This window comes from Neovison vison, chromosome 5, assembly GCF_020171115.1.
Source record: "Neovison vison isolate M4711 chromosome 5, ASM_NN_V1, whole genome shotgun sequence".
Taxonomy (NCBI): Eukaryota; Metazoa; Chordata; class Mammalia; order Carnivora; family Mustelidae; genus Neogale; species Neogale vison.
In genome coordinates this window covers 33,418,740-33,433,943 of record NC_058095.1, presented here as the reverse complement: position 1 = coordinate 33,433,943, position 15,204 = coordinate 33,418,740, and the positions used below count along the sequence as shown (strand labels likewise).

General features: G+C 39.7%; 1 protein-coding gene across 2 annotated transcripts in view; it reads right to left on the bottom strand.

Moving 5' to 3' along the window:
• AP2B1 (adaptor related protein complex 2 subunit beta 1) overlaps nt 1-15,204 on the bottom strand; it is a 126,579-nt gene that overhangs the window by 43,062 nt on the left and 68,313 nt on the right. Inside the window, exons 15-16 of one of the 2 annotated variants that reach the window (XM_044248420.1) lie at nt 3,181-3,222; nt 2,195-2,341 (exon numbers count right to left, since the gene is read on the bottom strand). In XM_044248420.1, coding sequence (XP_044104355.1) covers nt 2,195-2,341; nt 3,181-3,222 — 189 coding nt within the window. The remainder of the gene's footprint in view (nt 1-2,194; nt 2,342-3,180; nt 3,223-15,204) is intronic. The other variant, XM_044248421.1, reaches the window with a different exon arrangement.

Sequence of the window (15,204 nt, the reverse complement as noted above, 5' to 3'; positions counted from 1 at the left end):
TTAACTCTTACTACAGTTTCTGGTAAATAGTACTTATATGTGGCTTAAGTAATATGAATGCCTGTCTTCTCTACATAATCCATTATTCATCCTTGACCCTAGAACCTGTGATAATCCTGGACTATATGAGTTAATTAAAAAAAAAATCCGGGGGCACCTGCGTGGCTCAGTGAGGTGTATGACTCTTGATTTTTGACTAAGGTCATGATCTCAGGGTCATGAGACTGAGCTCCAAGTTGGGCTCTGAGCTTAGTAGGGAGGGTGCTTGAGATCCTCTTCCTCCCCTCTGCTCCTCCCACTCTTGCTCTCTAAAAATAAATAAATCTTAAAAAAAAAAAAAAAAAAAAACAAAAAACCCAGGAAATTCATGAACTGTTCTAACCATCTAAGACAAAATACCAAAACATCAGTAGGTGGTTGAATAAATATTAAAACATATTCAGCCATGCCAAAGACAAAAAGGAAAGGAAGGAAGAAAATGAAATCAAACAACCACAAGATATTTTTCATCTATCGGAGGGTAAAAATCCTAAAAGTCAATAATACTCAATGGAAAATTTAAGCAATCTGGCACTTTGTACTGTGTTGCTGGAAATATAATCTGATGTCACCTTTTGGAAGGTAAGAGGAAAATGTCTATTTAAAATGTTTAAATGATCAAGCACACTGCAGGTTTACCTTATAGCCATACTTACAAAAATATACCAGGATAAAAAATATCTGTATATCAGGATATACATATGCAAAGATGTTCACTGCAACACTGTATTAACAAAAAAGGGGGAGGGAGGTGGTAGGACCAAGCGAATAACCTGTATGTCTATCAACAGGAGAATGATTAAATAAGTTGTGGCACATCAATAGAGTGGATACAGACATTCAAAATAATAGAGTAGGGAAAAAATAAGATGCAAAACAGTATATTCCATGGACATAATACTGTTAAAGAACACAGACGTACAGGTACACGCATAATCCTTTTCTTCTGGTAGGACACACAATAAAGTTAATAGTGGCTATCCATGGGAAAGTGAGGACAGAGAAATTAATTTTTTCTTTTTTTAAAATATTTTATTTATTTATTTGACAGACAGAGATCACAAGCAGGCAGAGAGGCAAGCAGGCTGGGGGTGGGAGGGGTGGAAAGCAGGCTCCCTGCTGAGCAGAGAGCCTGATGTGGGGCTCAATCCCAGGACCCTGGGATCATGATCTAAGCAGAGGCTTTAACCCACTGAGCCACCCAGGCACCCCGAGAAATTAATTTTCTATCTGTCATTTCTCTATTACTTAAATTTGTTATTAGTATGTATTACTTTAATGTCAGTAAACAAATGCATTAGAAAATCTTAGACCCAATAATTAAATTCTGTGGGATAATATCTAACACAGAAACCTCACAACCAAGTTACTGTACTGGGCCAAAATATTATGCTTCAGTTTTAAATCCTATTTTTGGTTGCTCTATTCAGTAGCTGTGTAGACAAAGTTATGACCCTAAAATGGACAACTGGTCTATAACTCTGTAACAGGGTCCTCCAGAGTCAGATGAGAAGGCAGAGAATTCAGGAAATAAACAGGCATGTTGTTCCCCAGAAAGGCACAATTACAAGAAACTGAGCCTACTATTCCCAAAGGCTGAAATAAGCTTCACTTACAGCAGTTTCCACTTTTGAAACTCAGTCTGAGCAGGACATTAAGCAAGGTTGAGACTAGAAAAGCACCAATGACAGAAACCTAAATCAGAACTCTAAAAAGATATGCTAAAATCCAAACGTGAGGAAGAGCACTCTAGAATCCATATGTAACACCAATCAAAAGGGGAATGGAAGGAAAGAGAAGTAAAAATGTTACTCCTCTTCACTATATTCTGCCCTCCCTCCCCCACTTCCACTGCCTCTCACTGTTGCATTAGCCGGTCTTACACTAGACTGAAGTCAGTGCTGACAAACCAGACAGTATTTCTAAACAAGAGAACAAAACACAAATATTTAATATTTCCAATTTTAAGTCTAATTATAAAAGAAGTTAATGAGGATGCTATGGTGCTTCATATTGCTAAATTTCAGGCTACTTTTCATCTTCCTCTTAAACTCTCTAGGACAAGGGCCCAAACCTTGGATTTAGTATCAGTGGAAGTAACAAAAAATGTTAGTAATTCAGGTATTGTCCATTAAGAAAGTATCGCTTTACTTACAGCCTTAGGAGCCACATATCCACCAGGTGCCATGCCTATTCCCGTGGAGAGTTCAAACAGGTCATTCAGACCACTGCTGACCACAGCAGGAGTAGGTGAAGGAGCAAAGGTTGCAGGCACTGATGAGGGGATGAAGGACTGTCCCACCTGCAGGGAAAAAGGCAAGGGGGAGGGAAACCAGGAAAAACAGATTAATAGCCCTTAACATGTTGCTTTGTATTTTAGTAGTATTGATAAAACAGTAAGAACATAACATAATTACAATATTCTTAGAGTTGAATTAGTATATTCTTTATCCTCTTAATCATCACAGTTATTTTTTCATCATTGATAATGTACAAACACTCTTTAGAAGTTCTATCAGAAAGTAATCAGTAGGACCAGGAACAGAGTGATCCAAGATCTTTTGTTTGTTTCCAATTTTAGCTTCCACGATTCTGTGCAAAAGGCCTACAGGTACCCTAACAGAGGGGAGTCTGTTTCTATAGAAAGAAGAAGCATCCAACTTAGAAAACAGCTCTTTTCCCACTTGGGTGCAGACATTTAGGCATAAATATCTAGTAGGAAACTCTCCTGGGTGGGGGAGATAGATATTCATAGCCCCCAGCCTCAGTCACTTACGAGGAGAGTCTCCCTCTGAGTCCAGCTGACTCTCTCAAGTTCTTTGTAGATGACACTAGAGAATAAGAGCTTTCTCCAGTCAAGATGGGAGGTTCCACTTCCTTTAGCTCTTTAATGTCAGGAAGACAAAGATCTCTGTAGACACCAGAGCACCAATCCCTAAAGATGTCCCTACACCACATGTGGTGTACGCCTCTAAAGAATCCAAGTAACCCTATGCTACTTTCTACCCTTCATACACTGCTATAGAGGTTTTGGTGTACAATGCTAGACAGCAGTGGTGGCTCGTCTGAGAATGTGTGCATAGGAAAGGCATCAAACAGGTGGCAGCGCATCCCATGGTGAAAAAAACGGATGGCACTTACTGCCGGACTTCCTCCAATGCCCCCGCCAAGGTCACTGCCAAGCTGAAAGAGAGAAAGGAGAGAGAGGAGAGAGAGGTAGAGTTGATTTAGCTAAGTACTAGATGCCCATATAGAATCTGTATATTGCTCTACCAAGTTGCTGGGAATACACGCTGTTCAACTTGACTCCCAAAGCCTAAAGAAATTCTAGATTGCAAAGAAATATGTTCTAGGGCAACTGAGTAGTAGTACTGATGGTATGTGCGAGTTCTGAGAAAACATGGAAAGAAGATGGAGCTGGGACATCTCAGGGATGTTTCAGATCCAATCTTCCCACTGGGGTACATAGGCACAAACTTAAACCGGATTTAAAGATTTATGTATTCCAAGAAGCTCTAACTCTAAGCAGTAATGTCTTGAAAGTGTTTTATTTTTCTCCTAAAAAGAAACTTAAGGGAGAAAAAAAAAAAAAGCAAAGAAAAACTAAAATGTGCTTTGATCTACAAAACCTGCTTTCCCACTGAGAAGGTGGGAACCAAACCAGTATTGAGCAATTTCAAGCTTCAAAAATTATAGGAGGAATAAGAGTGATTTTTAGAATTTAGAACTTTTGTAAGAAAGAAAACAGCTGGGACAGGTCAAGATACCCTACCCAGGGAGGAAGTAGGAAGGCATGCAATGCTTCAAATCTCTTTAACAGTCGATAGTACTAAGGAGAAATGCTGTGAGTTTTCTGGAGATCATGTAAAAGGATGCTAACTATTGGAGAATTAGATGGACTTAATTAGCTCGGTGACAGGAAAATCATTCCACATAGTCTTGAGCTGGCCTTTCTCCCACTCAGGGCTCTGACATAATTCATCCCGAAGTCAGGCTTCCATGACGAAAGCATTAAAGAAGAACTGAAGCTGAAAACAGCTGGCGTGAAGAAATATAAAACATATACATGACCAACAGTGCTGTATAAAAAGCAAACACCACCTTTTTTGGCTACAGTTCCACATCTGCCTCTTACCTAGTTCTCACTGTGCATCTGAAATTCCTCTCTGAATCACCAAATGCCTTGTATGCTCTACAAACACTGTTTCCTTTATTATCTGTCATTTAGTGGTAGAAACTTGGAAATCTCCGTGCTGTTGTCATATTAAAGAGCAAAACCGTACTGGTTTTCAGGATTTGAGAAAGGATTTTATCTTCTCAGTGAAAAAAATACACGAAACAGGGCTGCTAAAATCTAAATAATAACCTATCCTGAAAAACACTGAAACCTATGACAAAATCCTGTTTCCACCATGACAGAAAATGGGCCGGGCAGATGCTTCATAACTAGCATTAGTAAGCATTCTCTTCACTAAGATACAGAGCACTCCAAACCTTGAAGAGTGGTTTCTAGAACCCGGTTCCTGAAGCTTACTTAGTGGTTGAAAATAAGCCAAAATCACATATGTAAATAAATAAAAAGGTCACCACAATGAAAAATTTTAATAACTGGAAAAGTCTGAAAGCAAATAGAAAAGATATCACACATCTGCTTTTTTTCTGGTTCTGGAAAGCACATATCTGAAAACCCGTTTTATTCAAACAAACACTTATATAACATCAGCTGGATACAAGGCACTATGGGGAATGTAAAGATGCCAGGCAATGAGGGGAATATGTAGATGAATAAAATCCAGACTTTGCAAACTGGCAGGAGAAATAAAACATGAATGCAAAACCACACAGAATATACTCAAGCAGGGGAGAAAAAAGGAGAGAGACAGAGAGAGAAGTACTGAAGGGAAGAGCTTCCTTTTGGCTGAAGAATAATGAAAAGCTACAAAGAGGTGGTAGTGTGGGATTATAAAAGCAAAAAGGGGGAGGTTATTTCCCAAATAGCATGCACAAATGCTATAAAAAAAAAAGAATAAAAGCAGGATCAAGAAGAAGGAGTAGGCCAATTAGACAGAGCACAGGGCAGATATGTATAAGAAAAAAAAAAGTCACAGAATAAATTTGCAAAGATAGGCTGCTTATGGGAGGTCTTTAATTTTTTCATTTCCCCTTCATAAAACCTTGGAAGTTTCATAGAATAAGATCTAAACTTTTTTTTTTTAAGATTTATTTATTTATCTGAGAGAAAGAGATCAGAAGGAGTCAGAGAGGCAGGCAGAGAAAGGGGGGAGCACACTGCCTGCTGAGCAGAGAGCCTGACGCGGGGCTTGATCCCAGGACCCTGAGACCGTGACCCAAGCGGAAGGCAGAGGCCCAACCCAGTGAGCCACCCAGACGCCCAGATCTAAACTTTCTAAGAGTACTAATAACTACTTCAGTTATGTTCTATTAACTATGGTTTTCAACCTCAGATACACTATTAAATCAACCACTTGTGTGTATGTATCATACAGGGCATTTAAAATACTGATTCTAAAGTCTCACCCCCAGAAGTAGTGACTTGATTGTTCTGGCATGGAGCCTGGGCATCAAAATTTTGAAAAGCTCTCCTCAGTGATTTTAGCATTTAGATAAGCTTTAAAACCAATGCCTTAGATAATTAACTAATGTTTGGAATCAGGAAAGATTTACCTGTTTGAAAATTACTTTGGAGCTAACTCCTGAATAAGAAAGCTAGACCTTAATAAGGAAGAAGAGGATGCATCATGTCTCATTCAACCTAATGTTTTAATCTGCCTTGACTTTCTGGTGGGCTGACCCCTCCTTCCCTCCACCATTCTCCTCCCTTCTGGCCAGGCTTACAATCCAAACTTAAAAGAGAAAGAATTCTGTATGGACCTGATTGACACTCAGTGGGCAAGGACCAACACACCAGAAGAGAAACAGCAGTTTTATCCAATATGCTAGATTCAATAAAAGGCATTGAGAAAAGGCATTTGCTGGTGGGGTTACTTCCAAAGGAAATAAAGCCCATGTACAGCCCTTATTTTCTTAGATTTCATTCTTATCTTTGAGTATTATATGAACATTATCTTAGCTGGATAAGATCTGAATGTACTCTCCCCACCATGCTGCTTGTCAATTTTATTCAAAAACATGAAAGAAACTGAAAAGCAATCCCAATAGTCCCATGTTTATGTTTAGTATGTCAGCTACAACTCAGCTTTAACACAGAATCAAGAACTCTGATCTTGAGATAGGATCCAAAGGCCATTAAGAGACACATAGACAAAAATATAAAGGTTCATCTAACTGTGCTGTTATGTCCAGAGAGCAGAGGGAAAGGACAATTTCAACACATGTTTTCTACCAAGCAAAATTGTAACTTATTCAGACTTTATTCAGCATCTTTCCTTTTGACTAAAGAAGGTCCTGAGGGAGGTTATTAGCCTCCTCCTCTTGGAAAATCTAATAAGTGTGATAGCACAGTGATGGGCAAAAGTGAGTAATGAAGAGATATCCGCAAAGATGGGAGCCAGGGACCCAGGGAGCAGCCCCTCCTGTCCACAGTGACAAGCAGGATGATGCACATGGTAGTCAAGAAAAGAAGAAAGCCACAACGCGCAATAAAGCACAGAAAAGTTCACATGCTGGCCCGAACAAGCCATTAACCATGTTGGTTCAGTTGCTGGTATTATCTGGAGCCAGACATGCATCTGCCCGGTCATACTTATCACATAGAGTATAAAATCAGCCAAATGAGGACCTGTAAAAATTGGGGGTATCTGTTACACAGTGAGCTGGTGGGAGCCGAGTGGAAAGGGCTAGGTGTGCAGGGCATGGCTTTAATCTCCATCTTAGGTGTCCAGCTACTATTGTGTTTTAAGTGTCTCCTCGAGTTAGCCACTTCCCACTGTTCCCAGAATTACCTTTTAAAAAGCTGCCATTTTCTGTGGGGGTTTGGGGGGTAGGAAAGGAATAAATGAGACAAGATGGGATTGGGAGGGAGACAAACCATAAGAGACTCTTAATCTCATGAAACAAACTGAGGGTTGCCGGGGGGAGAGGGTGTATGGAGAGGATGGTTGGGTTATGGACATTGGGGAGGGTATGGGCTATGGTGAGTGCTGTGAAGTGTGTAAGCCTGATGATTCACAGACCTGTACCCCTGGGGCTAATAATACACTATATGTTAATAAAAATTTTTTTTTAAAAAGCTGCCATTTTCTCCATGAAGGAAATAACGTCAGGATAGAGGAAGACAAAGAAAGGTTAAGTGTCGATTTCAGCACAAGAATATTTCAAATGCTGAGGGCGCCTGGGTGGCTCAGTGGGTTAAGCCGCTGCCTTCGGCTCAGGTCATGATCCCGGGGTCCTGGGATCGAGTCCCGCATCAGGCTCTCTGCTCAGCAGGGAGCCTGCTTCCCTCTCTCTCTCTCTGCCTGCCTCTCTGTCTACTTGTAATCTCTGTCTGTCAAATAAACAAATAAAATCTTTAAAAAAAAAAGAATATTTCAAATGCTGAAAACTGAGCAGAATTTTCCTAAAGGTGTATAGCTGATACCCACATCCAAATGGTGGCATGGTTAGTGGTATATAAGCCATAGTGGTTTGGTTCCCCTAATCCCCAATCTAAATAATAGTAGTTATAGTTATTAAATGGCACTGAGAATAATACTAACATTTGGCTACTGCCAAAGAGTGGCTACTTTATCATCTCTGAAGTAGTGCTGAATTAGGCTTGGTTCAGGTTGTGTCCTTGCAGTGTTAATCAAGTAAACGGATGGAAAGCAATGATTTCATGGTGACTTACAGTAATTTACAAGTTAAAGGGATTTCATCACAGTTAGGTGATCTCTGAGACAGAGCCAGGTTGAGTCAAAAGTTTAAGCTCAGTCAACCCACAGCTCTAGTTCAGCTAGATACCAAAAGGAAACACCCTCATCCAATGGCAATATACTACAATAACAGAAATACAGAAGGAGAATTCATGAGTAAGGTTCTAGAAGGCAACAAATCCACCTGACTCCAAGAAGTCTTTTTTTTTTTTTTAAGATTTTATTTATTTATTTGACAGAGAGAAATCACAAGTAGGCAGAGAGGCAGGCAGAGAGAGAGAGAGGAGGAAGCAGGCTCCCTGCTGAGCAGAGAGCCCGATGCGGGACTCGATCCCAGGACTCTGAGATCATGACCTGAGCCGAAGGCAGCGGCTTAACCCACTGAGCCACCCAGGCACCCCCAAGAAGTCTTTTATAAGAGTATCCAAATGAGATGGCCACTAAATAGACCAAAAGAAAAAAAAAAAATCCCATAATGATCACAATGGCTGATTCTGCTTGGTTAGCCCCTTTCAGGTATAGACCTCTGACCAGTCCAAAATAGACCTACTTTCTTCTAAACCTACAGTGCTGAGTATCTGAAAACATTCTCTTAATTAGGGGTGCAGATCTTAAGCTCAGAAATTTCTCTGCTTCTATCCAGTGTTACTACCTTTTTCATGTGATGCTTTTCAGAATGTATTTAATTAAAGGGAGTCTAAAGGAATGCTTCTGGTCATATAGCTTACTGACAGTTATCTTATTCAGAAGTCAAAATAGAATGATGTAAAAATAGTTTACAGCAATTCCCATGACAAACAATGAAATTGAAACCAAAATCCTACTGGGGTCAAAAACATCATTCTGTGTTTTTTCTGTTAGGGTTTTAGATTTTAGAAGGCACACACCATCATTTAGGTAAAAATGTAATTTTCAGCTGTCTGGCTACAAACATTAATTTGATCTTCAAAAAGCTATTCAGAAAAGCATCATAAAATATAACTAATTAAATTGGTGAAAAGAATCTGTAACCATGCAAAAGCTATTAAAACTAATAGCTAAGAATGGACTTGATATGGAACAGTATGAGTTGAGATCATATAAAATCATCCAAAGCCTCCCTGGCTTAATAGAAAAAAAGGCTTATATCAACAGAAAAGTAGGGGGATGTAAAAGAATACTTCCTGAGATGGGACAGGGGAAGAATGTGTCACTACTTGTCTCTTTGGTCTGAAAGAATCCCATGATGAATATGGTAAAAGTCCACAGGAGAAGCTATGCATCCTGTTTAATTTTCTTTTGCAATACTTACTACCTGACTCTTTAGTTGTCATCTCTCTTTCCTCTACTAGAACACAAGCTTGCAAGGGCTAGTCACAACTATATTCCCAGTACATAGAATAAAATCTGATATAGAATTAGCACTCAAATATTGATTCAGTGAATGGATGTTCTATTAACCATACAGGGATACTGGCAATATTACTTCTCAGGGAGGTAATTTGGAAATGAATCATTTTATTGGAGAAAATTATCACAAAATGGACAGAAGTCTGATGAAACCGTTTCATCAACTGGCCTCGCGCATTGTATTGGCCCTGACATTTCTAACACACAGGAACAGAACCAGTTAGGGAAAAAAGGGACCCAACCCTCAGCCCAAGTCCTTTTTAGAGAAGAAATGTATTACTGTCTGAACAGTTCTGATAGCAAGTCTTCCACAGCAGAATGCCCTGTGTATCATTTACCGGCTCTGAAAGCACTGGTGTTTTGTATCACAGCTCACTGACAAACAGATGAGAAGATCTGATATGATTTCATGGCTCTACTTACAAGAGGGTAAGATGAACAATCTTGTTCCTTTTGTTGCAAGATAGATGTATGAACTTATCCAGTCCTTCTTTTCACAAATGAATACACTTCTAGCCTTTCTCAAATGTTCCTAGGCCTCCTAGTGGCAAGTCAGCCCAAACTCATATACCCAGAGCACCCGGGAGGTACAGTGAGAAGAGGCAGAGGGCAAACAAGCTTTGTGTTCTGGCTTAAGCATTCATGCACTTTTATAGTCTAAGCCTTAACACAGCAGTGTTTCGTCAGTGTTGACTTTGCTTACCATCACGTAAGAATGACACTGCAAGATGGACGAGCCAAATTTATTCTGCAGCTACAAATGCCTCCTGCACTTTGCTGAGCACTCCAGACACTGTGTACCCCGTCTGAGCAGGACCAATGTGAAGTGAGACTGGACTCTATTCTAGAAGATAACAATAACAAACTGGAGGAATCTCAGGAGAGTCCTGGGTTCAAATCTTGATTCTGAGACTGCCTTGCTATGCCACCTTCAGTTTCCTGTTTTGCAATGGGGCCCAATATAATTTCCCTGTAGAATTATTTTGGGGATTAGAAATTATAAAAGTTCTAAGCACAGGAAACTAGAACAGCAACAGAAACTCAGTATTGGGTAATTATTCCCCCAAACTGTCTGATAAAAAGACAGTGGTACAGAAGCCACATTAACGAATTTACCAGGCAAAACTGGGCTATAATTCACAAACATTTCTTCCAACACCACCAACTCTAAAACTTAAGCTCTTTAATCACTACAAATCTTTTTCAGAGGAAGAAACAGGAAGATGCAAAATGAGTATGTAGTAGTTTAGTCCTATGGGCTAAATAAAAACTAAGATTATCACTAAAATAGTACCTGACTTAAAACTTCCGAAAAGTAAAAATAAAAATCTGCAAGAAACAGGGTGGGAGGGTGTACTTATCATGACAAACACTGAGAAATGCAGAGAATTGCTGGATCACTATATTGTACACCTGACATTAACACTGTACGTTAATTATATTGGGGGAAAAAACAAATAGAGTGGGAGGATTTGAAAAACATACACTGCATTTAGGACAAGGCAGTTTCTCCTCTAGCCCACACTATTCCAGCTGGGCACACGGAAAGGACATTTTTCTGGCTGGAAAACCTCTGTCAGCAAAGAGAAAGGGCACTCTGGATAACGCTTCCTTTCCGGTCTGGATGTACAATAGCACCATTTATCTAAATAGAAGAATGCACAGCACCTTGGATGAACAAAAGGCTATAATTTAGCTGACAGCCTGAAAATAAAGGTGACCCAAAAAAAAAAAAAATCAAGATTCAATTATTACTTTAGTGATATCTCACAGATGTCAGACTTAGTAGGAAATGGTCTATTTTTACAACATGTATGCAGGAGACATACACATGGGCCTCAGGTCACCTCCCACACTACAACAAACCAGGATCTGCACCATCAGTAAAGTCACACTACCCAGAATGAGCACTTTCTCAGATTCCATATCAGAGGCAACAAAAGACCCACACAACATTTCTGAAACTAAGAAACAAAAAGACTGAAGCAACTTTTGTAAGCCTACATTTAGACAGTACACTGTCCTGCTTCACATGTAGAACCCATCAACCATGTAAATTTTACTACATTCAACCTACATCAAAGTGACAGTTAAGTTAGAGTAACAGAAGGAGGAAAATATCCACAGAGTTCAAGCAAAAGAGAATACACTAAGGCAGGTAGAAACTACAAACAGGGATATTTCAGTAAGGAGACTTTTGAAAAGAATATGGAGAAAATCCATTTTGATTTGAGTCCTGTGATGAAAAAGCATTCCATTTTTAAAATCTGAATCTCTTCCTAAATCAATGATTTTCAAAGGTGCCTGCCTGTAAGATAAGTAAGAATCAACTAGGAAGCATGGAGTGTGTGTGTTTTCTTTACATCACACCAATATCTCCCTCCACTCACTTTTCTTTGTTTAAAAATCACAGCTCTTATGGGTCACTATTATTGATGGAAGAAGGATGGTGTCTTCAGGTATGTTGTGGAAAATAGTAATAATGATAAATAAATAAATTAACAGATAAGTACTTCCTTAATGACAATTCTAGAAAAAGCCTCAACTCACTAAATCTTAAAATTTTGCAACAGTGAAAGAAGGTAAATAAGATCTAATGTAAGGATCACCAGAATATGAAAAGACAAGAATAACAACTCCCTAGTGAATTTTCAAGTTTTAAGACAAAAGTACAGAGAGGCAACTGGGTGGTTTGTTGGTTAAGCATTCAACTCTTGATTTTGGCTCAGGTCAAAATCAAAATCAAAGGACTGTGAGATTAAGCCCCATGCTGGGCTCTGCACTGAGCACAGAGCCTGCTTAGGATTCTCTCCCTCTGTCCCTCTTCCCCACCCTGTGCACACACTCTCTCTTAAAACAAAACAAAACAAAACAGAAGAACAGGTAACAATCTAAAATACAAAATAATAGGGCGCCTGGGTGGCTCAGTGGGTTAAGCCGCTGCCTTCGGCTCAGGTCATGATCTCAGGGTCCTGGGATCGAGGCCCGCATCGGGCTCTCTGCTCAGCAGGGAGCCTGCTTCCTCCTCTCTCTCTGCCTGCTTGTGATCTCTCTCTGTCAAATAAATAAATAAAACCTTTAAAAAAAAAATAAAAAAATAAAATAAAATACAAAATAATAATTTTCAGTCTCCAATTATACAAAGTGAGCAAAGGTGAAAAGAACCCTGGGACTGAGCAACTATATCTAAATTGGTCAAATTCAACTTTTGGTCAATTTCTGGTTGGCTGGACTACCTCACTGCAAAATATAATAAAAATGTCCTGGGGAGATGGGGAAGGAACCGAGGTAGTCAGAGAGGCCTGTTTTTGTAGGAGGTACTGAAGAGGCTCACCAGAGTATAATTCTTCAGTAGAAATCATTGCCTTGGCTTAGAGATGAATTTTTAACATCTCTACTGAACTCCATTTGGAACTTCATTTGGCTCAATGTTCTGAACCTTGGATGCAAAATTAAAATAACCTGGCTATCTTTCCAAAATATCAATGTCTAGGTCCTGTCTCCCAGAAATTCTGTTTAACTGCTCTAGGACTGGGCCCAAACACTGACAGCTTGTTTTTCTATGTGTGTGTGTTTTTTTAAGATTTATTTATTAGGGAGAGAGAGAGAGAAAGACAGAGTGTGTGTGTGTGTGTGTGTGTGTGTGAGAGAGAGAGAGAGAGAAAGAGAGTACACGAGTGGGGATAGGGGCAAGGGGAGAGGGAAAGGGAGAAAACCTCAAGCTGACTTCCCAGTGAGTGTGGAGCCTAGACGCAGGGGTCCACCTCATGACCCTGAGATCTTTACCTGTGCCAAAACCAAGATTCAGACACTTAACTGACTGAGCCACCCAGGCGCCCTGATAGCTTTTTAAAAAAAACTATGGTACTAATGTGAGACTAACTATGAAGCTGGAGCTGAGAACCCCAAAAGCTTAAATAAAAGGTCTGTAGCTGCCATACTTCATTAGCAGCATGCCACTGGCCCCTGTGGGTACGTTCCCTTAGACAGCAATGATAAAAGCAGCAGTGACCACACAGAGACCTTGTGGCCCACCCTTCTGAAGTGAACACTGCAGTAACCTGAGTGCTCCATGCCAGATGAGCACGTAACTCTAACCCAGGCCAAATTTTACATCGGGGTCTGGGTGAAAAGCTACCACTCCCTGCAACACTATTCTTCCTAGCCAGTAAAAGAAGGCCCTTTCCTTCTTTTATTACTATCCAAAAATAATTTTAGGAGTTTCTTGCCCTCCCTCAATTGGGGGCAGAAGAGAACCCCTCTTTCCAGGAGTGTGTTTACTGCTAAGTCAGGAGAAAAAGGCATCTGGGTTTACCAACAGCTACGGGTCAAGCACCACACTGAAGTGGTTCACAGTGGTCCCAGAAATTGTACAGTTTTATGCAAAATATGGCCCATGGAGCCAGGAGCTTGTTAGAAATGCACTACTCGGTCTCACCTCACACCAACTAAATCAGAATCTGCCTTACACAAGTTCTCCAGGAGATAAATAGGATTTATACAGACTTACATTATAGTTTGAGAAGCACTGCCGTAAGGAAAAGATTCACTCAAGAAACAGCACTATCTATACAGATTAAGTAAAAACTCTGAGGACTACTTCCTTCTTTAGATAACTTACAAAACAACAATAAAAGCATTTTAAAACGGCACAGTCTACAGCTGCCTTGGAAACTCACCTTCCGTGCAGCCAGATTTAGGCTTTCCTTGTGATGTTCTCTTAAAAGGATCTTAGTTCTCTGAGTGAATATATATTTAACTCCGTACAGATCCAAAGCAAAAAGTGCCTTTACTCATTTTGATATCTGAGATATATTTGTACCATAGAATAAGCTGAAAACTGTATGACTTTTCTAGGGCTGTAACACCAAGTATACCATTTTGAATCCTGAAGTCAGGAAGAGGTAAAATACAGAGTTACATCGGAACATTACTGGGCCTCCATAGCAAAAAGGCTGTGTGATATTTACAAATCCAAATGGGAAAACAATGCATTCCCCACGCCCAAAAGAACATCCTTTACAAAAAGAAATAAAAAGGCCCATGTGTGATTCTGGCTACCACAACCCCCAAAAGAACATCCTTTACAAAAAGAAATTAAAAGGCCCATGTGTGATTCTGGCTACCATTTTTGTGGTTACACAAAAATGTAACATTTTTTTTCCTATTTGAAGTAGCACTTGTGGGAATTTTAACAGATGAGTAGATAGTTAAACAAAATATAAGGAAGAAAACTCATGAGCGTTAAGGGCCAGCAATTGCTAATACAAAGCCACACGGAAATATCACGTCCCTTTCTTTCCATGCTAAAGTGGGTCAAGGAATAAGAGCGTAAAATCCAGACATTAAAATACAGGGCCTCTTTCTTCCCTCCCTCCTTCAAGCTTAATTTCTTTGTCATTTTTAGGTTCATGTTGTCAGCCACCAGGTAAATTAATAAATAGGGTTGTTAAGGCATAAACTGGAGTTGAGGAGGATGTAACATTTAACTTGTGGGTGATGTGTCAACAGAACAGGAAGAGCTATTTCAAAGGTTACATGAAATGTCTGGGAGAATTCATTAAAATTTCAGTATTCACTTTTTAGTCTCCTGAGAGATTCCACAGATCCTTCTGAGTCGACAGGGAGGCTATGTAGCCAAGCAGAATGATCATATGAGGAAACTATTCTTACATAATTGGTCAAATCCACTCATTAAAGATATGAATATGAAAAGCATATGCTTCCATTCCCAATAAAGATAATAAGCGCTACCTGCATTCCTATGAGCTGGTGTCTATGGCTTGGTTAGTGTACAGACTCCAAAAGCAGTGACTTTCCATTAGTAAAATGCACAATCCACAGAGATATGACTGTAACCCTAATTTCTTAAACCCTCTGCCAGCCAAGAATTAAATGTACCTGTATTGGCTGGCATAAATCCCAGACATAATGCTCCTCCTAA